The sequence below is a fragment of the Metopolophium dirhodum genome, chromosome 1 (assembly GCF_019925205.1).
Source record: "Metopolophium dirhodum isolate CAU chromosome 1, ASM1992520v1, whole genome shotgun sequence".
In the NCBI taxonomy this organism is placed as follows: Eukaryota; Metazoa; Arthropoda; class Insecta; order Hemiptera; family Aphididae; genus Metopolophium; species Metopolophium dirhodum.
The window spans coordinates 10,725,638-10,750,477 of NC_083560.1; the positions used below are offsets into that span (position 1 = coordinate 10,725,638).

General features: G+C 39.5%; 7 protein-coding genes across 7 annotated transcripts; all 7 read right to left on the reverse strand.

The window, feature by feature from the left end:
- Nucleotides 1-452: 452 nt before the first annotated feature.
- LOC132951032 (uncharacterized) lies at nt 453-2,763 on the reverse strand. Its single transcript, XM_061022752.1, has 3 exons — nt 2,403-2,763; nt 1,655-2,338; nt 453-1,501 (listed from the first exon to the last, which is right to left on the reverse strand). The coding sequence occupies exons 1-3, from the start codon at nt 2,761-2,763 to the stop codon at nt 453-455; spliced, it is 2,094 nt and encodes a 697-aa protein (XP_060878735.1).
- Nucleotides 2,764-4,639: 1,876 nt separating this feature from the next.
- On the reverse strand, nt 4,640-6,079 carry LOC132951112 (uncharacterized). Its single transcript, XM_061022868.1, has one exon. The coding sequence runs from the start codon at nt 6,077-6,079 to the stop codon at nt 4,640-4,642; it is 1,440 nt and encodes a 479-aa protein (XP_060878851.1).
- Nucleotides 6,080-6,131: 52 nt separating this feature from the next.
- LOC132951187 (uncharacterized) lies at nt 6,132-9,441 on the reverse strand. The gene is made up of 3 exons (XM_061022988.1): nt 9,081-9,441; nt 8,333-9,016; nt 6,132-8,179 (listed from the first exon to the last, which is right to left on the reverse strand). The coding sequence occupies exons 1-3, from the start codon at nt 9,439-9,441 to the stop codon at nt 6,132-6,134; spliced, it is 3,093 nt and encodes a 1,030-aa protein (XP_060878971.1).
- A 1,837-nt stretch (nt 9,442-11,278) lies between these two features.
- On the reverse strand, nt 11,279-12,718 carry LOC132951265 (uncharacterized). Its single transcript, XM_061023099.1, has one exon. It carries the CDS (start codon nt 12,716-12,718, stop codon nt 11,279-11,281), a length of 1,440 nt encoding a protein of 479 aa, XP_060879082.1.
- Nucleotides 12,719-12,770: 52 nt separating this feature from the next.
- Nucleotides 12,771-16,080, reverse strand: LOC132951342 (uncharacterized). The gene is made up of 3 exons (XM_061023183.1): nt 15,720-16,080; nt 14,972-15,655; nt 12,771-14,818 (listed from the first exon to the last, which is right to left on the reverse strand). The coding sequence occupies exons 1-3, from the start codon at nt 16,078-16,080 to the stop codon at nt 12,771-12,773; spliced, it is 3,093 nt and encodes a 1,030-aa protein (XP_060879166.1).
- Nucleotides 16,081-17,918: 1,838 nt separating this feature from the next.
- LOC132951422 (uncharacterized) lies at nt 17,919-19,358 on the reverse strand. Its single transcript, XM_061023262.1, has one exon. The coding sequence runs from the start codon at nt 19,356-19,358 to the stop codon at nt 17,919-17,921; it is 1,440 nt and encodes a 479-aa protein (XP_060879245.1).
- A 52-nt stretch (nt 19,359-19,410) lies between these two features.
- LOC132951509 (uncharacterized) lies at nt 19,411-22,738 on the reverse strand. The gene is made up of 3 exons (XM_061023332.1): nt 22,378-22,738; nt 21,612-22,313; nt 19,411-21,458 (listed from the first exon to the last, which is right to left on the reverse strand). Exons 1-3 carry the CDS (start codon nt 22,736-22,738, stop codon nt 19,411-19,413), a joined length of 3,111 nt encoding a protein of 1,036 aa, XP_060879315.1.
- Between the last annotated feature and the right edge of the window lie 2,102 nt (nt 22,739-24,840).

Below are 24,840 nucleotides of genomic sequence, written 5' to 3' on the forward strand. Positions count from 1 at the left end.
TCAATTCAGTTAATAACAAGGCACCATTCAATTCAAGTCGTGGTATTGTATTTTCTTTTAACGGGGCCACTCGAGGTTTTGCACAAAGAAGTCTGGAATGCCATTTTCCATCGCTGCTCTGAGAACGAATGTAGATACAGGCCGCATACGCTTCTTCGGATGCGTCACAAAACCCGTGTACATCTATGATATCAGTTCGTTCAGGTATGGCCTTTCTGGGAATGGATAAATATTTCAGTCGCTCCAGATCTTCGTAAAATTTACCCCATCTTTCCTGTATGTTTAACGGAAGCCTTGCATCCCAATCTATCTTCATGGACCAGAGCTGTTGTAGAAATATTATTCCCTTCACTAGAACCGGTGACAGGAAACCGAGTGGATAAAAAATTCTGTTTAGGTCTGAGAGTATAGCTCTTTTTGTCAATGTACCTTCCATGGATCTTGATACGATTTCAAATTGAAATAGGTCGGCAATTGGTTTCCACTGCAGTCCCAATGACTTGACAGCAGTCATCCTCGGTGTCGGCTCCCGTCATTAAATCATCCATATAGAAATCTTCGGCAATCACTTTTGAAGCGCACGGAAATTGCTTTTCGACACTTTTCGCGAGTTCTATTAGACAATAGGTAGATAGAAATGAAGCAGGAGTCATTCCGTATGTTACTGTAGTGAGTTGATATGAACGAAGTAATTCCTTAGGACTGGATCTCCAAAAAATTCTTTGTAAGTCCCAGTCTTCTCTTGCGATTTTGATTTGCCGAAACATTTTCTCTATATCGGAAGTTAAGACAAATTGATGCTTACGGAAGCGAACAAGTATAGAAAATAAATCTTGCTGAACAGTAGGACCGCATTTCAGAACGTCGTTAAGAGAGACACCAGATGCGCTCTTGGCGGAAGCATCGAAAACCACTCGAACCTTTGTCGTTAAACTTGATGCCTTTATTACTGAATGGTGCGGCAGATAGAAGTGATTCTGCGTTTGAACTGAATTTTCCAGTACTTCAACCATATGCCCCATCTTAATATATTCATTCATAAATCGTATGTATTCGTTCTTCAGGTGTTCGTCATGCTGCAATCTTTTCTCTACATTTAAGAATCGTGCGATCGCCATAGGTAAGGTTTCGCCTATTTCACTGATTGTCTCCTTGATGGGAAGTCGTACAACAAAACGCCGTTCCTCATCACGTATTGTGTGTTGCTTAAAATGTTGCACTGTTTCTAGCTCTTCTTGATTTCTCTTATTCGCCCTTGATGTTCGACCATAGCTTGTATCCTCAACGATTCCGAGAACCTTCCAATCCTCCTCTATCGTCTGTCCAATTGACAAAAGTGTTGGTGTTTGGCGTTTAGGCAGTTCTCCCGTTACAAGCCATCCAAAGTTACTCTCATAAAGCGTGACTGAACCTATATTCAATGGTATTTTTGTTGTTCCCAAAATGTCGAAGAACGAGCCACCTCCAATAAGTAGGTCAACACTTTGAGGACGGTGAAAGTCTGGATCAGCCAAGTTTGAAGACACAGTACCTGGTATTTTTCATCCATCTGCAGGCTCTGGACAGGACGCTAGATTCCCCACGATATTAGGCAATACATAACAAGAAATCTTGATACTAAAATCACTAGTTCTGGATTCGATTTTTAACTCACTGCACGACCTTGCCTTTAAACGATTGTCTCCAATACCACTTATTGGCAATGAAGACTTCTTACATGCTAGCTGCAGTAAGTTTGCATAACTCTTTGAAACGAAGTTGACTTGAGAGCCACTATCCAAGCTGGCTCTGCACTGTCGATGTCCACCATTTTTGTCCTGAACCATGACTAATGCTGTAGCAAGAAATACGTGTGAATTTTCTGCGGTGGTATTCACTGGTACTGGTGCAGATACTACGACTCCGGAGGTAGATAGCTGCTGACTTATATCAGGTTGCTTATTTTCAAGCTGCTCCTTCTCTGGTATTTGTTGCTGCCTTTCTTGATGTAATAACGAATGATGTTTGCGGTTGCACGTCCGAAAACTATAAGTGGATCTGCAAACATTTGCCATATGCCCAGGAGTCAAACAGTTGAAACACATTCGTTTTTCCTGAACAAATGAGAGACGTGTGTTTATAGTAGCGGCCTTGAACTTCTCGTAGTGATACAATTTATGAGCATCAGTGCAGTATTTACAGGATACTGTATTGGATGATGCCACTAAAGATCGCTTTGTCTCAGGAAATACATTTTTGGCATTGCTCTTTTTTGCTGTTTCACCGGCCAATGTAGTTCTGATATCTCTTATTGGTCCAGAAGTTGCTTCGGAAGACTCGAAAGCTATACATCGACTGGCTAAAAAATTGCTCAAGGTCACAATACTTAGGAAGTTGAGTGTTGTGTTGTCTTAGTTGCCAGCCATGACTAGTAGCAGAATCCAAACGACTGACGATTATCGTTACTAGCCACGCATCCCAGTGCTCCGTTGGCTGATCAAGCGCCTTTAAAGCTGCAACATGGGTGCTTACATGGGCATGTAGAGCTTGCAGGTCTTTAGCCCTCGGCTGTTCTACATATGGAGATTCCAGGAGAGATCGAATATGTGACTGAATGACAAGACTGCGATTATCATACCGTTGTTTCAGGCGTTCTATTGCCACCTCATAATTTGTATCTGTCATTGGAACCGACTTGATAAGGTCTAACGCCTGGCCACTAACACTTGACCGTAAATAGTAGAATTTTTGAGCTGGTGTAAATCCACCATCATCGTGTATCATTGCACGAAAACAATCGAAAAAAGACTCCCAATCTTGGATATCACCGGCAAATACTGGTAGCGTAATGATAGGCAATTAAGCACGACTGTGGCCTGCTGACGTATTGAAAGTTGAGATGTGAGAACTGCTGTTGTTAATCTTCCTAGCATTCACTATTTCCTGAATTCGAGAACGGATACTAAAATAGTCAAATTCGAACTTATTACGCTCCTCTTCTTCCTTTTCGCAATCATCAACAGCAATCAATTCCAACTGTGTCTGTATGTCGTCAAACTTTTGATTTAGGCGTGGCAACTCTTCTTGATGAAATTCCAATAGCGATATAGCGTCAGTTGTTGGATCGAATTCCTCAAGAAAGTTTTTCATACGCGTTAGCGACGCCTTAATAATACCACGCTTTTTACTAAGCTCCTTAACCTGAGCTTGCATAATTTCATCTAACCCCATTATAAATGATTATTTTTTTTAAAATCATTATTATAGAAATTACAAGTATAATTGATAATAATAATAAAATTCGATTGCAACTGATGTAACGTAGATCCGATAACTAAACAAAATAATTAAAACAAACTAGTGCAAGTTCGACTCTAAAACTCACAAATAATAAAACACAACAAGAATAATAGCAAAAGATCACGTCGAGGTCACCAAAATGTACGGGCCGGGAGCGTATAGTAATAATACGCGCACTCGGTCACCAATTTATATTGTGCCCCACTAACACCTAGGTCTTAAAAGTGTGGAGAAGTAGCTGGGTGTGTAATGGGGTAATAGCTCAAACAATAGTGGTCGGGATTGCCGGGCAAATACTGTTGAGCTATGTAGTGCGTGTTGTGTTAAATGTGTATTTGTGTATTTGTGTGTATATATGTGGTGTGTTTACAATAATTAAAAAATCACAAGAAGGTAACTAAGTTGAAATAATGGTAACAAAAATGATTTGAATGGTAATAAAATATAATATAATGAATAACACAGCCCTTATGACCAAACAGAATAAACAATATTAATTAATATATATATATATATATGATATATAAGTAAATGTCTCTTATAGACGAATACAAACAATATTAAATATATATAAGTACGTCTCTTATAGACGAATAAAATTACAATATTAATATGTTAGGATATGGCCCTTTTGGCCCAACAAAGTATAATTAATAACGTATGGCCCTTCTGGCACAATAATAAATATAATAATAATGTATGGCCCTTCTGGCACAACAATAAATACGATATGTAGCCCTTCTGGCTCAATAATAATAATAATAACAAAAATAACAATAATAACTCACAGTTTTGTGGAGCTCAGACTGGCCAGCTGGTTCTACATCTAGTAATAATAATTAACGATAAAAATATAATACAAAAGGATATCACGGTGACACGGTTGACAACCCACGAGTATTGCACAGCAAAGTATAATATATGTATATGCAACATATATATATATGTGATTTTAGGTACACGTAAAAAAAAACAATATAAAAATAAAATAAATTAGACTTAGCCCTTATGGCTCACAAATAATAAATATAAATCACACTTAAGCACTTTTTGCTAATAAGTAATAATCACATACAAAAAACTGTTTAATACTTCAATATAATGAATAATAATATGGTCCTGACTCTACGGCTTACGGTACAGAACAACAATATAATCGGCGGCCGTGCTAATATATTCCAGCAGACGCACGGCGGCGGCGTACGATAACGCGGTGTAATCTACATATTATATAACTCACACGATACATCTACAAATTCAATAACGACTAAAACAAAAATAAACAATACGAATAGTGATATGTGTGAGACCAGCTGTTCTTCCCGTGACCGATTTTTCTTAATTACCTAATCTATAATATTTAAACTGTTGCGGCGGCAACATTCTCCCCCCGTTGAAAATCCTGGTTTTCAACTGAGCTGTTGTCCTTTTCAGTCGGTAGTCGACATAATTTGATTACTGGCCGACGCATGAGCGTTCCGTTTGCTGTTCTTATGGTGACAACCCGGACTACACCATCAGAGCCAGGATGCAATTCCATAACCAATCCTAACTTCCATCTGGCTGTAGGCATACAATCATCTTTGATAATAACGACATCGTTCTTTGCTAGCTGTGCGCTCTTGCTTGTCCACTTGCCACGAATTTTAGTCTGTGGTAGATACTCTCTCGACCACCGCTTCCAAAAGGTCTGCATCAAATTTTGCACTAGTTGCCATCTACGTAGACCATTGGGCTTTTCCTTAGATATGTCTGGTTCATCTGGGAACAACATAGCTCCTCCAATCAAGAAGTGAGATGGAGTAAGGACTGCCAAGTCAGAAGGATCACTATTTAGTGGAGTCATCGGTCTGGAATTGAGACAAGCCTCGATTTGGCACAAGAGAGTTCGCATTTCTGTATTCGTAAGCTTGTGATCAGATATAACTCTCTTCATGTGGTGTTTCATACTCTTCACGGCACTCTCCCATATACCACCAAAATGTAGAGCAGAAGGCGGGTTGAAATGCCACTCAATACCTTCTTTCTCAAGATCAACACTGGCTTTTTTCATCATTGAAATTAACTCCTTTTGAGCCCCAACAAAGTTTGTGCTATTGTCACTAAAAACCTTAGCACATTTTCCTCTTCTAGCCATAAAACAACGAAATGTCGCCATGAAAGACTTACTTGAAAGATCGTCAGCCAACTCCAAATGTATGGCCTTCGTTGAGAAGCAAACAAATATAGCAATCCAAGCCTTCTTAGCAGCTACACGCCTCAAACCACTGCGAATATATATGGGTCCAGCAAAATCTACACCTGTGACAGTGAAAGGTCTAGTACACTGAACTCGGTCTCTTGGGAGTGGTGCCATAATTGGATGATTGAAACGTGGACGTGCCTTTGTACATTTGACACAATGCCATACCACTGATCTCGTGGTTACTCGACCTAGCAGTGGCCAGTAAAGACGTCTAACTTCAGATAACATGAGCTGAGGTCCTCCATGAAGTAGCTCGAGATGGTATGCTTCAAATATTAGCCTGGTTATTTTATGACTAGCAGGCCATACTATAGGGTGTTTTTGTCCATCGGCTATGTCTGAATTCTCGAGTTTTCCACCAACAAGTATTAACCCATCGCGCAGGAAGGGATTCAAACTACGCAACTTACTATTTCTTGGTACTTCTTGTCCCCTTTCTAGTGACGAGATCTCTTTACTGAAACACTCAGCTTGGACCATTCTTAAAATTGATTTCCTCGCTTCGTCCGAATCTGATATTGTTAGGGATTGAGGCCCATTGATTTTCTTACGCATGTACTTCGAATAGACCGTTAACCAAGCAACTCCTCGTAGCATACAATTCCATTCAGAGTAGTGTTCTATATATACTATTCAACGGTTTGATCACTAATAGCACTAGCTTCACTTTGCGTACTTCGGGTAGCTCATCATCATGGGTTATCGGATTCAAGATCCAATCCTTCTCATCACTTTCCAACCAGGTAGGTCCGTTCCACCACAATCTTGCCGTTAACAGTTCCCGTGGTCTTAAACCTCTTGAAGGGATATCTGCTGGGTTTTCCTGCGTGCCTATATGATTCCACTGGCTGACCTCTGTAATATCCATAATTTGAGCTACTCGATTGGCAACATAGATTTTTAGCTGGCTGCTTTGTCTATTCAACCACCCTAAAACAATAGTTGAATCCGTCCATAGTTTGAACTGATGAATATTGATTTGCCATGAATCAGCGACCCGTTGAGCCAATTCAGTTAATAACAAGGCACCATTCAATTCAAGTCGTGGTATTGTATTTTCTTTTAACGGGGCCACTCGAGTTTTTGCACAAAGAAGTCTGGAATGCCATTTTCCATCGCTGCTCTGAGAACGAATGTAGATACAGGCCGCATACGCTTCTTCGGATGCGTCACAAAACCCGTGTACATCTATGATATCAGTTCGTTCAGGTATGGCCTTTCTGGGAATGGATAAATATTTCAGTCGCTCCAGATCTTCATAAAATTTACCCCATATTTCCTGTATGTTTAACGGAAGCCTTGCATCCCAATCTATCTTCGTGGACCAGAGCTGTTGTAGAAATATTTTTCCCTTCACTAGAACCGGTGACAGGAAACCGAGTGGATCAAAAATTCTGTTTAGGTCTGAGAGTATAGCTCTTTTTGTCAATGTACCTTCCATGGATCTTGATACGATTTCAAATTGAAACAGGTCGGCAATTGGTTTCCACTGCAGTCCCAATGACTTGACAGTGTCATCGTCTCCGATATCCAACACAAACAAGGGATCGTTAACACACTTAGACATGTTTTGCAGTACAAACTCGGAATTGGAACACCATTTCCTTAACGGTAGCTTTGCTGAATCTAGCACTGTGCTTACTTCTCTTTGTAATTGACAGCAGTCATCCTCGGTGTCGGCTCCCGTCATTAAATCATCCATATAGAAATCTTCGGCAATCACTTTTGAAGCGCACGGGAATTGCTTTTCGACACTTTTCGCGAGTTCTATTAGACAATAGGTAGATAGAAATGAAGCAGGAGTCATTCCGTATGTTACTGTAGTGAGTTGATATGAACGAAGTAATTCCTTAGGACTGGATCTCCAAAAAATTCTTTGTAAGTCCCAGTCTTCTCTTGCGATTTTGATTTGCCGAAACATTTTCTCTATATCGGAAGTTAAGACAAATTGATGCTTACGGAAGCGAACAAGTATAGAAAATAAATCTTGCTGAACAGTAGGACCGCATTTCAGAACGTCGTTAAGAGAGACACCAGATGCGCTCTTGGCGGAAGCATCGAAAACCACTCGAACCTTTGTCGTTAAACTTGATGCCTTTATTACTGAATGGTGCGGCAGATAGAAGTGATTCTGCGTTTGAACTGAATTTTCCAGTACTTCAACCATATGCCCCATCTTAATATATTCATTCATAAATCGTATGTATTCGTTCTTCAGGTGTTCGTCATGCTGCAATCTTTTCTCTACATTTAAGAATCGTGCGATCGCCATAGGTAAGGTTTCGCCTATTTCACTGATTGTCTCCTTGATGGGAAGTCGTACAACAAAACGCCGTTCCTCATCACGTATTGTGTGTTGCTTAAAATGTTGCACTGTTTCTAGCTCTTCTTGATTTCTCTTATTCGCCCTTGATGTTCGACCATAGCTTGTATCCTCAACGATTCCGAGAACCTTCCAATCCTCCTCTATCGTCTGTCCAATTGACAAAAGTGTTGGTGTTTGGCGTTTAGGCAGTTCTCCCGTTACAAGCCATCCAAAGTTACTCTCATAAAGCGTGACTGAACCTATATTCAATGGTATTTTTGTTGTTCCCAAAATGTCGAAGAACGAGCCACCTCCAATAAGTAGGTCAACACTTTGAGGACGGTGAAAGTCTGGATCAGCCAAGTTTGAAGACACAGTACCTGGTATTTTTCATCCATCTGCAGGCTCTGGACAGGACGCTAGATTCTCCACGATATTAGGCAATACATAACAAGAAATCTTGATACTAAAATCACTAGTTCTGGATTCGATTTTTAACTCACTGCACGACCTTGCCTTTAAACGATTGTCTCCAATACCACTTATTGGCAATGAAGACTTCTTACATGCTAGCTGCAGTAAGTTTGCATAACTCTTTGAAACGAAGTTGACTTGAGAGCCACTATCCAAGCTGGCTCTGCACTGTCGATGTCCACCATTTTTGTCCTGAACCATGACTAATGCTGTAGCAAGAAATACGTGTGAATTTTCTGCGGTGGTATTCACTGGTACTGGTGCAGATACTACGACTCCGGAGGTAGATAGCTGCTGACTTATATCAGGTTGCTTATTTTCAAGCTGCTCCTTCTCTGGTATTTGTTGCTGCCTTTCTTGATGTAATAACGAATGATGTTTGCGGTTGCACGTCCGAAAACTATAAGTGGATCTGCAAACATTTGCCATATGCCCAGGAGTCAAACAGTTGAAACACATTCGTTTTTCCTGAACAAATGAGAGACGTGTGTTTATAGTAGCGGCCTTGAACTTCTCGTAGTGATACAATTTATGAGCATCAGTGCAGTATTTACAGGATACTGTATTGGATGATGCCACTAAAGATCGCTTTGTCTCAGGAAATACATTTTTGGCATTGCTCTTTTTTGCTGTTTCACCGGCCAATGTAGTTCTGATATCTTTTATTGGTCCAGAAGTTGCTTCGGAAGACTCGAAAGCTATACATCGACTGGCTAAAAAATTGCTCAAGGTCACAATACTTAGGAAGTTGAGTGTTGTGTTGTCTTAGTTGCCAGCCATGACTAGTAGCAGAATCCAAACGACTGACGATTATCGTTACTAGCCACGCATCCCAGTGCTCCGTTGGCTGATCAAGCGCCTTTAAAGCTGCAACATGGGTGCTTACATGGGCATGTAGAGCTTGCAGGTCTTTAGCCCTCGGCTGTTCTACATATGGAGATTCCAGGAGAGATCGAATATGTGACTGAATGACAAGACTGCGATTATCATACCGTTGTTTCAGGCGTTCTATTGCCACCTCATAATTTGTATCTGTCATTGGAACCGACTTGATAAGGTCTAACGCCTGGCCACTAACACTTGACCGTAAATAGTAGAATTTTTGAGCTGGTGTAAATCCACCATCATCGTGTATCATTGCACGAAAACAATCGAAAAAAGACTCCCAATCTTGGATATCACCGGCAAATACTGGTAGCGTAATGATAGGCAATTAAGCACGACTGTGGCCTGCTGACGTATTGAAAGTTGAGATGTGAGAACTGCTGTTGTTAATCTTCCTAGCATTCACTATTTCCTGAATTCGAGAACGGATACTAAAATAGTCAAATTCGAACTTATTACGCTCCTCTTCTTCCTTTTCGCAATCATCAACAGCAATCAATTCCAACTGTGTCTGTATGTCGTCAAACTTTTGATTTAGGCGTGGCAACTCTTCTTGATGAAATTCCAATAGCGATATAGCGTCAGTTGTTGGATCGAATTCCTCAAGAAAGTTTTTCATACGCGTTAGCGACGCCTTAATAATACCACGCTTTTTACTAAGCTCCTTAACCTGAGCTTGCATAATTTCATCTAACCCCATTATAAATGATTATTTTTTTTAAAATCATTATTATAGAAATTACAAGTATAATTGATAATAATAATAAAATTCGATTGCAACTGATGTAACGTAGATCCGATAACTAAACAAAATAATTAAAACAAACTAGTGCAAGTTCGACTCTAAAACTCACAAATAATAAAACACAACAAGAATAATAGCAAAAGATCACGTCGAGGTCACCAAAATGTACGGGCCGGGAGCGTATAGTAATAATACGCGCACTCGGTCACCAATTTATATTGTGCCCCACTAACACCTAGGTCTTAAAAGTGTGGAGAAGTAGCTGGGTGTGTAATGGGGTAATAGCTCAAACAATAGTGGTCGGGATTGCCGGGCAAATACTGTTGAGCTATGTAGTGCGTGTTGTGTTAAATGTGTATTTGTGTATTTGTGTGTATATATGTGGTGTGTTTACAATAATTAAAAAATCACAAGAAGGTAACTAAGTTGAAATAATGGTAACAAAAATGATTTGAATGGTAATAAAATATAATATAATGAATAACACAGCCCTTATGACCAAACAGAATAAACAATATTAATTAATATATATATATATATATGATATATAAGTAAATGTCTCTTATAGACGAATACAAACAATATTAAATATATATAAGTACGTCTCTTATAGACGAATAAAATTACAATATTAATATGTTAGGATATGGCCCTTTTGGCCCAACAAAGTATAATTAATAACGTATGGCCCTTCTGGCACAACAATAAATACGATATGTAGCCCTTCTGGCTCAATAATAATAATAATAACAAAAATAACAATAATAACTCACAGTTTTGTGGAGCTCAGACTGGCCAGCTGGTTCTACATCTAGTAATAATAATTAACGATAAAAATATAATACAAAAGGATATCACGGTGACACGGTTGACAACCCACGAGTATTGCACAGCAAAGTATAATATATGTATATGCAACATATATATATATGTGATTTTAGGTACACGTAAAAAAAAACAATATAAAAATAAAATAAATTAGACTTAGCCCTTATGGCTCACAAATAATAAATATAAATCACACTTAAGCACTTTTTGCTAATAAGTAATAATCACATACAAAAAACTGTTTAATACTTCAATATAATGAATAATAATATGGTCCTGACTCTACGGCTTACGGTACAGAACAACAATATAATCGGCGGCCGTGCTAATATATTCCAGCAGACGCACGGCGGCGGCGTACGATAACGCGGTGTAATCTACATATTATATAACTCACACGATACATCTACAAATTCAATAACGACTAAAACAAAAATAAACAATACGAATAGTGATATGTGTGAGACCAGCTGTTCTTCCCGTGACCGATTTTTCTTAATTACCTAATCTATAATATTTAAACTGTTGCGGCGGCAACATTCTCCCCCCGTTGAAAATCCTGGTTTTCAACTGAGCTGTTGTCCTTTTCAGTCGGTAGTCGACATAATTTGATTACTGGCCGACGCATGAGCGTTCCGTTTGCTGTTCTTATGGTGACAACCCGGACTACACCATCAGAGCCAGGATGCAATTCCATAACCAATCCTAACTTCCATCTGGCTGTAGGCATACAATCATCTTTGATAATAACGACATCGTTCTTTGCTAGCTGTGCGCTCTTGCTTGTCCACTTGCCACGAATTTTAGTCTGTGGTAGATACTCTCTCGACCACCGCTTCCAAAAGGTCTGCATCAAATTTTGCACTAGTTGCCATCTACGTAGACCATTGGGCTTTTCCTTAGATATGTCTGGTTCATCTGGGAACAACATAGCTCCTCCAATCAAGAAGTGAGATGGAGTAAGGACTGCCAAGTCAGAAGGATCACTATTTAGTGGAGTCATCGGTCTGGAATTGAGACAAGCCTCGATTTGGCACAAGAGAGTTCGCATTTCTGTATTCGTAAGCTTGTGATCAGATATAACTCTCTTCATGTGGTGTTTCATACTCTTCACGGCACTCTCCCATATACCACCAAAATGTAGAGCAGAAGGCGGGTTGAAATGCCACTCAATACCTTCTTTCTCAAGATCAACACTGGCTTTTTTCATCATTGAAATTAACTCCTTTTGAGCCCCAACAAAGTTTGTGCTATTGTCACTAAAAACCTTAGCACATTTTCCTCTTCTAGCCATAAAACAACGAAATGTCGCCATGAAAGACTTACTTGAAAGATCGTCAGCCAACTCCAAATGTATGGCCTTCGTTGAGAAGCAAACAAATATAGCAATCCAAGCCTTCTTAGCAGCTACACGCCTCAAACCACTGCGAATATATATGGGTCCAGCAAAATCTACACCTGTGACAGTGAAAGGTCTAGTACACTGAACTCGGTCTCTTGGGAGTGGTGCCATAATTGGATGATTGAAACGTGGACGTGCCTTTGTACATTTGACACAATGCCATACCACTGATCTCGTGGTTACTCGACCTAGCAGTGGCCAGTAAAGACGTCTAACTTCAGATAACATGAGCTGAGGTCCTCCATGAAGTAGCTCGAGATGGTATGCTTCAAATATTAGCCTGGTTATTTTATGACTAGCAGGCCATACTATAGGGTGTTTTTGTCCATCGGCTATGTCTGAATTCTCGAGTTTTCCACCAACAAGTATTAACCCATCGCGCAGGAAGGGATTCAAACTACGCAACTTACTATTTCTTGGTACTTCTTGTCCCCTTTCTAGTGACGAGATCTCTTTACTGAAACACTCAGCTTGGACCATTCTTAAAATTGATTTCCTCGCTTCGTCCGAATCTGATATTGTTAGGGATTGAGGCCCATTGATTTTCTTACGCATGTACTTCGAATAGACCGTTAACCAAGCAACTCCTCGTAGCATACAATTCCATTCAGAGTAGTGTTCTATATATACTATTCAACGGTTTGATCACTAATAGCACTAGCTTCACTATGCGTACTTCGGGTAGCTCATCATCATGGGTTATCGGATTCAAGATCCAATCCTTCTCATCACTTTCCAACCAGGTAGGTCCGTTCCACCACAATCTTGCCGTTAACAGTTCCCGTGGTCTTAAACCTCTTGAAGGGATATCTGCTGGGTTTTCCTGCGTGCCTATATGATTCCACTGGCTGACCTCTGTAATATCCATAATTTGAGCTACTCGATTGGCAACATAGATTTTTAGCTGGCTGCTTTGTCTATTCAACCACCCTAAAACAATAGTTGAATCCGTCCATAGTTTGAACTGATGAATATTGATTTGCCATGAATCAGCGACCCGTTGAGCCAATTCAGTTAATAACAAGGCACCATTCAATTCAAGTCGTGGTATTGTATTTTCTTTTAACGGGGCCACTCGAGTTTTTGCACAAAGAAGTCTGGAATGCCATTTTCCATCGCTGCTCTGAGAACGAATGTAGATACAGGCCGCATACGCTTCTTCGGATGCGTCACAAAACCCGTGTACATCTATGATATCAGTTCGTTCAGGTATGGCCTTTCTGGGAATGGATAAATATTTCAGTCGCTCCAGATCTTCATAAAATTTACCCCATATTTCCTGTATGTTTAACGGAAGCCTTGCATCCCAATCTATCTTCGTGGACCAGAGCTGTTGTAGAAATATTTTTCCCTTCACTAGAACCGGTGACAGGAAACCGAGTGGATCAAAAATTCTGTTTAGGTCTGAGAGTATAGCTCTTTTTGTCAATGTACCTTCCATGGATCTTGATACGATTTCAAATTGAAACAGGTCGGCAATTGGTTTCCACTGCAGTCCCAATGACTTGACAGTGTCATCGTCTCCGATATCCAACACAAACAAGGGATCGTTAACACACTTAGACATGTTTTGCAGTACAAACTCGGAATTGGAACACCATTTCCTTAACGGTAGCTTTGCTGAATCTAGCACTGTGCTTACTTCTCTTTGTAATTGACAGCAGTCATCCTCGGTGTCGGCTCCCGTCATTAAATCATCCATATAGAAATCTTCGGCAATCACTTTTGAAGCGCACGGGAATTGCTTTTCGACACTTTTCGCGAGTTCTATTAGACAATAGGTAGATAGAAATGAAGCAGGAGTCATTCCGTATGTTACTGTAGTGAGTTGATATGAACGAAGTAATTCCTTAGGACTGGATCTCCAAAAAATTCTTTGTAAGTCCCAGTCTTCTCTTGCGATTTTGATTTGCCGAAACATTTTCTCTATATCGGAAGTTAAGACAAATTGATGCTTACGGAAGCGAACAAGTATAGAAAATAAATCTTGCTGAACAGTAGGACCGCATTTCAGAACGTCGTTAAGAGAGACACCAGATGCGCTCTTGGCGGAAGCATCGAAAACCACTCGAACCTTTGTCGTTAAACTTGATGCCTTTATTACTGAATGGTGCGGCAGATAGAAGTGATTCTGCGTTTGAACTGAATTTTCCAGTACTTCAACCATATGCCCCATCTTAATATATTCATTCATAAATCGTATGTATTCGTTCTTCAGGTGTTCGTCATGCTGCAATCTTTTCTCTACATTTAAGAATCGTGCGATCGCCATAGGTAAGGTTTCGCCTATTTCACTGATTGTCTCCTTGATGGGAAGTCGTACAACAAAACGCCGTTCCTCATCACGTATTGTGTGTTGCTTAAAATGTTGCACTGTTTCTAGCTCTTCTTGATTTCTCTTATTCGCCCTTGATGTTCGACCATAGCTTGTATCCTCAACGATTCCGAGAACCTTCCAATCCTCCTCTATCGTCTGTCCAATTGACAAAAGTGTTGGTGTTTGGCGTTTAGGCAGTTCTCCCGTTACAAGCCATCCAAAGTTACTCTCATAAAGCGTGACTGAACCTATATTCAATGGTATTTTTGTTGTTCCCAAAATGTCGAAGAACGAGCCACCTCCAATAAGTAGGTCAACACTTTGAGGACGGTGAAAGTCTGGATCAGCCAAGTTTGAAGACACAGTACCTGGTATTTTTCATCCATCTGCAGGCTCTGGACAGGACGCTAGATTCTCCACGATATTAGGCAATACATAACAAGAAATCTTGATACTAAAATCACTAGTTCTGGATTCGATTTTTAACTCACTGCACGACCTTGCCTTTAAACGATTGTCTCCAATACCACTTATTGGCAATGAAGACTTCTTACATGCTAGCTGCAGTAAGTTTGCATAACTCTTTGAAACGAAGTTGACTTGAGAGCCACTATCCAAGCTGGCTCTGCACTGTCGATGTCCACCATTTTTGTCCTGAACCATGACTAATGCTGTAGCAAGAAATACGTGTGAATTTTCTGCGGTGGTATTCACTGGTACTGGTGCAGATACTACGACTCCGGAGGTAGATAGCTGCTGACTTATATCAGGTTGCTTATTTTCAAGCTGCTCCTTCTCTGGTATTTGTTGCTGCCTTTCTTGATGTAATAACGAATGATGTTTGCGGTTGCACGTCCGAAAACTATAAGTGGATCTGCAAACATTTGCCATATGCCCAGGAGTCAAACAGTTGAAACACATTCGTTTTTCCTGAACAAATGAGAGACGTGTGTTTATAGTAGCGGCCTTGAACTTCTCGTAGTGATACAATTTATGAGCATCAGTGCAGTATTTACAGGATACTGTATTGGATGATGCCACTAAAGATCGCTTTGTCTCAGGAAATACATTTTTGGCATTGCTCTTTTTTGCTGTTTCACCGGCCAATGTAGTTCTGATATCTTTTATTGGTCCAGAAGTTGCTTCGGAAGACTCGAAAGCTATACATCGACTGGCTAAAAAATTGCTCAAGGTCACAATACTTAGGAAGTTGAGTGTTGTGTTGTCTTAGTTGCCAGCCATGACTAGTAGCAGAATCCAAACGACTGACGATTATCGTTACTAGCCACGCATCCCAGTGCTCCGTTGGCTGATCAAGCGCCTTTAAAGCTGCAACATGGGTGCTTACATGGGCATGTAGAGCTTGCAGGTCTTTAGCCCTCGGCTGTTCTACATATGGAGATTCCAGGAGAGATCGAATATGTGACTGAATGACAAGACTGCGATTATCATACCGTTGTTTCAGGCGTTCTATTGCCACCTCATAATTTGTATCTGTCATTGGAACCGACTTGATAAGGTCTAACGCCTGGCCACTAACACTTGACCGTAAATAGTAGAATTTTTGAGCTGGTGTAAATCCACCATCATCGTGTATCATTGCACGAAAACAATCGAAAAAAGACTCCCAATCTTGGATATCACCGGCAAATACTGGTAGCGTAATGATAGGCAATTAAGCACGACTGTGGCCTGCTGACGTATTGAAAGTTGAGATGTGAGAACTGCTGTTGTTAATCTTCCTAGCATTCACTATTTCCTGAATTCGAGAACGGATACTAAAATAGTCAAATTCGAACTTATTACGCTCCTCTTCTTCCTTTTCGCAATCATCAACAGCAATCAATTCCAACTGTGTCTGTATGTCGTCAAACTTTTGATTTAGGCGTGGCAACTCTTCTTGATGAAATTCCAATAGCGATATAGCGTCAGTTGTTGGATCGAATTCCTCAAGAAAGTTTTTCATACGCGTTAGCGACGCCTTAATAATACCACGCTTTTTACTAAGCTCCTTAACCTGAGCTTGCATAATTTCATCTAACCCCATTATAAATGATTATTTTTTTTAAAATCATTATTATAGAAATTACAAGTATAATTGATAATAATAATAAAATTCGATTGCAACTGATGTAACGTAGATCCGATAACTAAACAAAATAATTAAAACAAACTAGTGCAAGTTCGACTCTAAAACTCACAAATAATAAAACACAACAAGAATAATAGCAAAAGATCACGTCGAGGTCACCAAAATGTACGGGCCGGGAGCGTATAGTAATAATACGCGCACTCGGTCACCAATTTATATTGTGCCCCACTAACACCTAGGTCTTAAAAGTGTGGAGAAGTAGCTGGGTGTGTAATGGGGTAATAGCTCAAACAATAGTGGTCGGGATTGCCGGGCAAATACTGTTGAGCTATGTAGTGCGTGTTGTGTTAAATGTGTATTTGTGTATTTGTGTGTATATATGTGGTGTGTTTACAATAATTAAAAAATCACAAGAAGGTAACTAAGTTGAAATAATGGTAACAAAAATGATTTGAATGGTAATAAAATATAATATAATGAATAACACAGCCCTTATGACCAAACAGAATAAACAATATTAATTAATATATATATATATATATGATATATAAGTAAATGTCTCTTATAGACGAATACAAACAATATTAAATATATATAAGTACGTCTCTTATAGACGAATAAAATTACAATATTAATATGTTAGGATATGGCCCTTTTGGCCCAACAAAGTATAATTAATAACGTATGGCCCTTCTGGCACAACAATAAATACGATATGTAGCCCTTCTGGCTCAATAATAATAATAATAACAAAAATAACAATAATAACTCACAGTTTTGTGGAGCTCAGACTGGCCAGCTGGTTCTACATCTAGTAATAATAATTAACGATAAAAATATAATACAAAAGGATATCACGGTGACACGGTTGACAACCCACGAGTATTGCACAGCAAAGTATAATATATGTATATGCAACATATATATATATGTGATTTTAGGTACACGTAAAAAAAAAACAATATAAAAATAAAATAAATTAGACTTAGCCCTTATGGCTCACAAATAATAAATATAAATCACACTTAAGCACTTTTTGCTAATAAGTAATAATCACATACAAAAAACTGTTTAATACTTCAATATAATGAATAATAATATGGTCCTGACTCTACGGCTTACGGTACAGAACAACAATATAATCGGCGGCCGTGCTAATATATTCCAGCAGACGCACGGCGGCGGCGTACGATAACGCGGTGTAATCTACATATTATATAACTCACACGATACATCTACAAATTCAATAACGACTAAAACAAAAATAAACAATACGAATAGTGATATGTGTGAGACCAGCTGTTCTTCCCGTGACCGATTTTTCTTAATTACCTAATCTATAATATTTAAACTGTTGCGGCGGCAACATTCTCCCCCCGTTGAAAATCCTGGTTTTCAACTGAGCTGTTGTCCTTTTCAGTCGGTAGTCGACATAATTTGATTACTGGCCGACGCATGAGCGTTCCGTTTGCTGTTCTTATGGTGACAACCCGGACTACACCATCAGAGCCAGGATGCAATTCCATAACCAATCCTAACTTCCATCTGGCTGTAGGCATACAATCATCTTTGATAATAACGACATCGTTCTTTGCTAGCTGTGCGCTCTTGCTTGTCCACTTGCCACGAATTTTAGTCTGTGGTAGATACTCTCTCGACCACCGCTTCCAAAAGGTCTGCATCAAATTTTGCACTAGTTGCCATCTACGTAGACCATTGGGCTTTTCCTTAGATATGTCTGGTTCATCTGGGAACAACATAGCTCCTCCAATCAAGAAGTGAGATGGAGTAAGGACTGCCAAGTCAGAAGGATCACTATTTAGTGGAGTCATCGGTCTGGAATTGAGACAAGCCTCGATTTGGCACAAGAGAGTTCGCATTTCTGTATTCGTAAGCTTGTGATCAGATATAACTCTCTTCATGTGGTGTTTCATACTCTTCACGGCACTCTCCCATATATCACCAAAATGTAGAGCAGAAGGCGGGTTGAAATGCCACTCAATACCTTCTTTCTCAAGATCAACACTGGCTTTTTTCATCATTGAAATTAACTCCTTTTGAGCCCCAACAAAGTTTGTGCTATTGTCACTAAAAACCTTAGCACATTTTCCTCTTCTAGCCATAAAACAACGAAATGTCGCCATGAAAGACTTACTTGAAAGATCGTCAGCCAACTCCAAATGTATGGCCTTCGTTGAGAAGCAAACAAATATAGCAATCCAAGCCTTCTTAGCAGCTACACGCCTCAAACCACTGCGAATATATATGGGTCCAGCAAAATCTACACCTGTGACAGTGAAAGGTCTAGTACACTGAACTCGGTCTCTTGGGAGTGGTGCCATAATTGGATGATTGAAACGTGGACGTGCCTTTGTACATTTGACACAATGCCATACCACTGATCTCGTGGTTACTCGACCTAGCAGTGGCCAGTAAAGACGTCTAACTTCAGATAACATGAGCTGAGGTCCTCCATGAAGTAGCTCGAGATGGTATGCTTCAAATATTAGCCTGGTTATTTTATGACTAGCAGGCCATACTATAGGGTGTTTTTGTCCATCGGCTATGTCTGAATTCTCGAGTTTTCCACCAACAAGTATTAACCCATCGCGCAGGAAGGGATTCAAACTACGCAACTTACTATTTCTTGGTACTTCTTGTCCCCTTTCTAGTGACGAGATCTCTTTACTGAAACACTCAGCTTGGACCATTCTTAAAATTGATTTCCTCGCTTCGTCCGAATCTGATATTGTTAGGGATTGAGGCCCATTGATTTTCTTACGCATGTACTTCGAATAGACCGTTAACCAAGCAACTCCTCGTAGCATACAATTCCATTCAGAGTAGTGTTCTATATATACTATTCAACGGTTTGATCACTAATAGCACTAGCTTCACTATGCGTACTTCGGGTAGCTCATCATCATGGGTTATCGGATTCAAGATCCAATCCTTCTCATCACTTTCCAACCAGGTAGGTCCGTTCCACCACAATCTTGCCGTTAACAGTTCCCGTGGTCTTAAACCTCTTGAAGGGATATCTGCTGGGTTTTCCTGCGTGCCTATATGATTCCACTGGCTGACCTCTGTAATATCCATAATTTGAGCTACTCGATTGGCAACATAGATTTTTAGCTGGCTGCTTTGTCTATTCAACCACCCTAAAACAATAGTTGAATCCGTCCATAGTTTGAACTGATGAATATTGATTTGCCATGAATCAGCGACCCGTTGAGCCAATTCAGTTAATAACAAGGCACCATTCAATTCAAGTCGTGGTATTGTATTTTCTTTTAACGGGGCCACTCGAGTTTTTGCACAAAGAAGTCTGGAATGCCATTTTCCATCGCTGCTCTGAGAACGAATGTAGATACAGGCCGCATACGCTTCTTCGGATGCGTCACAAAACCCGTGTACATCTATGATATCAGTTCGTTCAGGTATGGCCTTTCTGGGAATGGATAAATATTTCAGTCGCTCCAGATCTTCATAAAATTTACCCCATATTTCCTGTATGTTTAACGGAAGCCTTGCATCCCAATCTATCTTCGTGGACCAGAGCTGTTGTAGAAATATTTTTCCCTTCACTAGAACCGGTGACAGGAAACCGAGTGGATCAAAAATTCTGTTTAGGTCTGAGAGTATAGCTCTTTTTGTCAATGTACCTTCCATGGATCTTGATACGATTTCAAATTGAAACAGGTCGGCAATTGGTTTCCACTGCAGTCCCAATGACTTGACAGTGTCATCGTCTCCGATATCCAACACAAACAAGGGATCGTTAACACACTTAGACATGTTTTGCAGTACAAACTCGGAATTGGAACACCATTTCCTTAACGGTAGCTTTGCTGAATCTAGCACTGTGCTTACTTCTCTTTGTAATTGACAGCAGTCATCCTCGGTGTCGGCTCCCGTCATTAAATCATCCATATAGAAATCTTCGGCAATCACTTTTGAAGCGCACGGGAATTGCTTTTCGACACTTTTCGCGAGTTCTATTAGACAATAGGTAGATAGAAATGAAGCAGGAGTCATTCCGTATGTTACTGTAGTGAGTTGATATGAACGAAGTAATTCCTTAGGACTGGATCTCCAAAAAATTCTTTGTAAGTCCCAGTCTTCTCTTGCGATTTTGATTTGCCGAAACATTTTCTCTATATCGGAAGTTAAGACAAATTGATGCTTACGGAAGCGAACAAGTATAGAAAATAAATCTTGCTGAACAGTAGGACCGCATTTCAGAACGTCGTTAAGAGAGACACCAGATGCGCTCTTGGCGGAAGCATCGAAAACCACTCGAACCTTTGTCGTTAAACTTGATGCCTTTATTACTGAATGGTGCGGCAGATAGAAGTGATTCTGCGTTTGAACTGAATTTTCCAGTACTTCAACCATATGCCCCATCTTAATATATTCATTCATAAATCGTATGTATTCGTTCTTCAGGTGTTCGTCATGCTGCAATCTTTTCTCTACATTTAAGAATCGTGCGATCGCCATAGGTAAGGTTTCGCCTATTTCACTGATTGTCTCCTTGATGGGAAGTCGTACAACAAAACGCCGTTCCTCATCACGTATTGTGTGTTGCTTAAAATGTTGCACTGTTTCTAGCTCTTCTTGATTTCTCTTATTCGCCCTTGATGTTCGACCATAGCTTGTATCCTCAACGATTCCGAGAACCTTCCAATCCTCCTCTATCGTCTGTCCAATTGACAAAAGTGTTGGTGTTTGGCGTTTAGGCAGTTCTCCCGTTACAAGCCATCCAAAGTTACTCTCATAAAGCGTGACTGAACCTATATTCAATGGTATTTTTGTTGTTCCCAAAATGTCGAAGAACGAGCCACCTCCAATAAGTAGGTCAACACTTTGAGGACGGTGAAAGTCTGGATCAGCCAAGTTTGAAGACACAGTACCTGGTATTTTTCATCCATCTGCAGGCTCTGGACAGGACGCTAGATTCTCCACGATATTAGGCAATACATAACAAGAAATCTTGATACTAAAATCACTAGTTCTGGATTCGATTTTTAACTCACTGCACGACCTTGCCTTTAAACGATTGTCTCCAATACCACTTATTGGCAATGAAGACTTCTTACATGCTAGCTGCAGTAAGTTTGCATAACTCTTTGAAACGAAGTTGACTTGAGAGCCACTATCCAAGCTGGCTCTGCACTGTCGATGTCCACCATTTTTGTCCTGAACCATGACTAATGCTGTAGCAAGAAATACGTGTGAATTTTCTGCGGTGGTATTCACTGGTACTGGTGCAGATACTACGACTCCGGAGGTAGATAGCTGCTGACTTATATCAGGTTGCTTATTTATATCAGGTTGCTTATTTTCAAGCTGCTCCTTCTCTGGTATTTGTTGCTGCCTTTCTTGATGTAATAACGAATGATGTTTGCGGTTGCACGTCCGAAAACTATAAGTGGATCTGCAAACATTTGCCATATGCCCAGGAGTCAAACAGTTGAAACACATTCGTTTTTCCTGAACAAATGAGAGACGTGTGTTTATAGTAGCGGCCTTGAACTTCTCGTAGTGATACAATTTATGAGCATCAGTGCAGTATTTACAGGATACTGTATTGGATGATGCCACTAAAGATCGCTTTGTCTCAGGAAATACATTTTTGGCATTGCTCTTTTTTGCTGTTTCACCGGCCAATGTAGTTCTGATATCTTTTATTGGTCCAGAAGTTGCTTCGGAAGACTCGAAAGCTATACATCGACTGGCTAAAAAATTGCTCAAGGTCACAATACTTAGGAAGTTGAGTGTTGTGTTGTCTTAGTTGCCAGCCATGACTAGTAGCAGAATCCAAACGACTGACGATTATCGTTACTAGCCACGCATCCCAGTGCTCCGTTGGCTGATCAAGCGCCTTTAAAGCTGCAACATGGGTGCTTACATGGGCATGTAGAGCTTGCAGGTCTTTAGCCCTCGGCTGTTCTACATATGGAGATTCCAGGAGAGATCGAATATGTGACTGAATGACAAGACTGCGATTATCATACCGTTGTTTCAGGCGTTCTATTGCCACCTCATAATTTGTATCTGTCATTGGAACCGACTTGATAAGGTCTAACGCCTGGCCACTAACACTTGACCGTAAATAGTAGAATTTTTGAGCTGGTGTAAATCCACCATCATCGTGTATCATTGCACGAAAACAATCGAAAAAAGACTCCCAATCTTGGATATCACCGGCAAATACTGGTAGCGTAATGATAGGCAATTAAGCACGACTGTGGCCTGCTGACGTATTGAAAGTTGAGATGTGAGAACTGCTGTTGTTAATCTTCCTAGCATTCACTATTTCCTGAATTCGAGAACGGATACTAAAATAGTCAAATTCGAACTTATTACGCTCCTCTTCTTCCTTTTCGCAATCATCAACAGCAATCAATTCCAACTGTGTCTGTATGTCGTCAAACTTTTGATTTAGGCGTGGCAACTCTTCTTGATGAAATTCCAATAGCGATATAGCGTCAGTTGTTGGATCGAATTCCTCAAGAAAGTTTTTCATACGCGTTAGCGACGCCTTAATAATACCACGCTTTTTACTAAGCTCCTTAACCTGAGCTTGCATAATTTCATCTAACCCCATTATAAATGATTATTTTTTTTAAAATCATTATTATAGAAATTACAAGTATAATTGATAATAATAATAAAATTCGATTGCAACTGATGTAACGTAGATCCGATAACTAAACAAAATAATTAAAACAAACTAGTGCAAGTTCGACTCTAAAACTCACAAATAATAAAACACAACAAGAATAATAGCAAAAGATCACGTCGAGGTCACCAAAATGTACGGGCCGGGAGCGTATAGTAATAATACGCGCACTCGGTCACCAATTTATATTGTGCCCCACTAACACCTAGGTCTTAAAAGTGTGGAGAAGTAGCTGGGTGTGTAATGGGGTAATAGCTCAAACAATAGTGGTCGGGATTGCCGGGCAAATACTGTTGAGCTATGTAGTGCGTGTTGTGTTAAATGTGTATTTGTGTATTTGTGTGTATATATGTGGTGTGTTTACAATAATTAAAAAATCACAAGAAGGTAACTAAGTTGAAATAATGGTAACAAAAATGATTTGAATGGTAATAAAATATAATATAATGAATAACACAGCCCTTATGACCAAACAGAATAAACAATATTAATTAATATATATATATATATATGATATATAAGTAAATGTCTCTTATAGACGAATACAAACAATATTAAATATATATAAGTACGTCTCTTATAGACGAATAAAATTACAATATTAATATGTTAGGATATGGCCCTTTTGGCCCAACAAAGTATAATTAATAACGTATGGCCCTTCTGGCACAATAATAAATATAATAATAATGTATGGCCCTTCTGGCACAACAATAAATACGATATGTAGCCCTTCTGGCTCAATAATAATAATAATAACAAAAATAACAATAATAACTCACAGTTTTGTGGAGCTCAGACTGGCCAGCTGGTCCTACATCTAGTAATAATAATTAACGATAAAAATATAATACAAAAGGATATCACGGTGACACGGTTGACAACCCACGAGTATTGCACAGCAAAGTATAATATATGTATATGCAACATATATATATATGTGATTTTAGGTACACGTAAAAAAAAAACAATATATAAAATAAATTAGACTTAGCCCTTATGGCTCACAAATAATAAATATAAAACACACTTAAGCACTTTTTGCTAATAAGTAATAATCACATACAAAAAACTGTTTAATACTTCAATATAATGAATAATAATATGGTCCTGACTCTACGGCTTACGGTACAGAACAACAATATAATCGGCGGCCGTGCTAATATATTCCAGCAGACGCACGGCGGCGGCGTACGATAACGCGGTGTAATCTACATATTATATAACTCACACGATACACCTACAAATTCAATAACGACTAAAACAAAAATAAACAATACGAATAGTGATATGTGTGAGACCAGCTGTTCCTCCCGTGACCGATTTTTCTTAATTACCTAATCTATAATATTTAAACTGTTGCGGCGGCAACAACTGATATATACCTACTAATTATATTATATTATGCTATAGAAAATGTCTGTACGCAGTGTAATATTATCATTCCATATTTGTTTACCCTTTGTATGTCCAATGGTCTTGTGCTGTGCTGTGCAGTAGGTTACAAGTGGGTCACTTTAATGGATGGTGTTAATATCATTGTATAAGAAAAACGATTCTGAGCGAAAACGGTCAGTCAG

Bases quoted from the DNA above. Each gene is read 5' to 3' on its own strand.
- LOC132951422 (XM_061023262.1), bottom strand. From the start codon at position 19,358: ATGCGTAAGAAAATCAATGGGCCTCAATCCCTAACAATATCAGATTCG.
- LOC132951187 (XM_061022988.1), bottom strand. From the start codon at position 9,441: ATGATACACGATGATGGTGGATTTACACCAGCTCAAAAATTCTACTAT. The intron at 9,017-9,080 runs GCTGGCAACTAA...GCAATTTTTTAG, and splicing joins GGATTCTGCTACTAGTCATG to CCAGTCGATGTATAGCTTTC. The intron at 8,180-8,332 runs GTGAGTTAAAAA...TGGCTGATCCAG, and splicing joins TTTAAAGGCAAGGTCGTGCA to ACTTTCACCGTCCTCAAAGT.
- LOC132951032 (XM_061022752.1), bottom strand. From the start codon at position 2,763: ATGATACACGATGATGGTGGATTTACACCAGCTCAAAAATTCTACTAT. The intron at 2,339-2,402 runs GCTGGCAACTAA...GCAATTTTTTAG, and splicing joins GGATTCTGCTACTAGTCATG to CCAGTCGATGTATAGCTTTC. The intron at 1,502-1,654 runs GTGAGTTAAAAA...TGGCTGATCCAG, and splicing joins TTTAAAGGCAAGGTCGTGCA to ACTTTCACCGTCCTCAAAGT.
- LOC132951265 (XM_061023099.1), bottom strand. From the start codon at position 12,718: ATGCGTAAGAAAATCAATGGGCCTCAATCCCTAACAATATCAGATTCG.
- LOC132951509 (XM_061023332.1), bottom strand. From the start codon at position 22,738: ATGATACACGATGATGGTGGATTTACACCAGCTCAAAAATTCTACTAT. The intron at 22,314-22,377 runs GCTGGCAACTAA...GCAATTTTTTAG, and splicing joins GGATTCTGCTACTAGTCATG to CCAGTCGATGTATAGCTTTC. The intron at 21,459-21,611 runs GTGAGTTAAAAA...TGGCTGATCCAG, and splicing joins TTTAAAGGCAAGGTCGTGCA to ACTTTCACCGTCCTCAAAGT.
- LOC132951342 (XM_061023183.1), bottom strand. From the start codon at position 16,080: ATGATACACGATGATGGTGGATTTACACCAGCTCAAAAATTCTACTAT. The intron at 15,656-15,719 runs GCTGGCAACTAA...GCAATTTTTTAG, and splicing joins GGATTCTGCTACTAGTCATG to CCAGTCGATGTATAGCTTTC. The intron at 14,819-14,971 runs GTGAGTTAAAAA...TGGCTGATCCAG, and splicing joins TTTAAAGGCAAGGTCGTGCA to ACTTTCACCGTCCTCAAAGT.
- LOC132951112 (XM_061022868.1), bottom strand. From the start codon at position 6,079: ATGCGTAAGAAAATCAATGGGCCTCAATCCCTAACAATATCAGATTCG.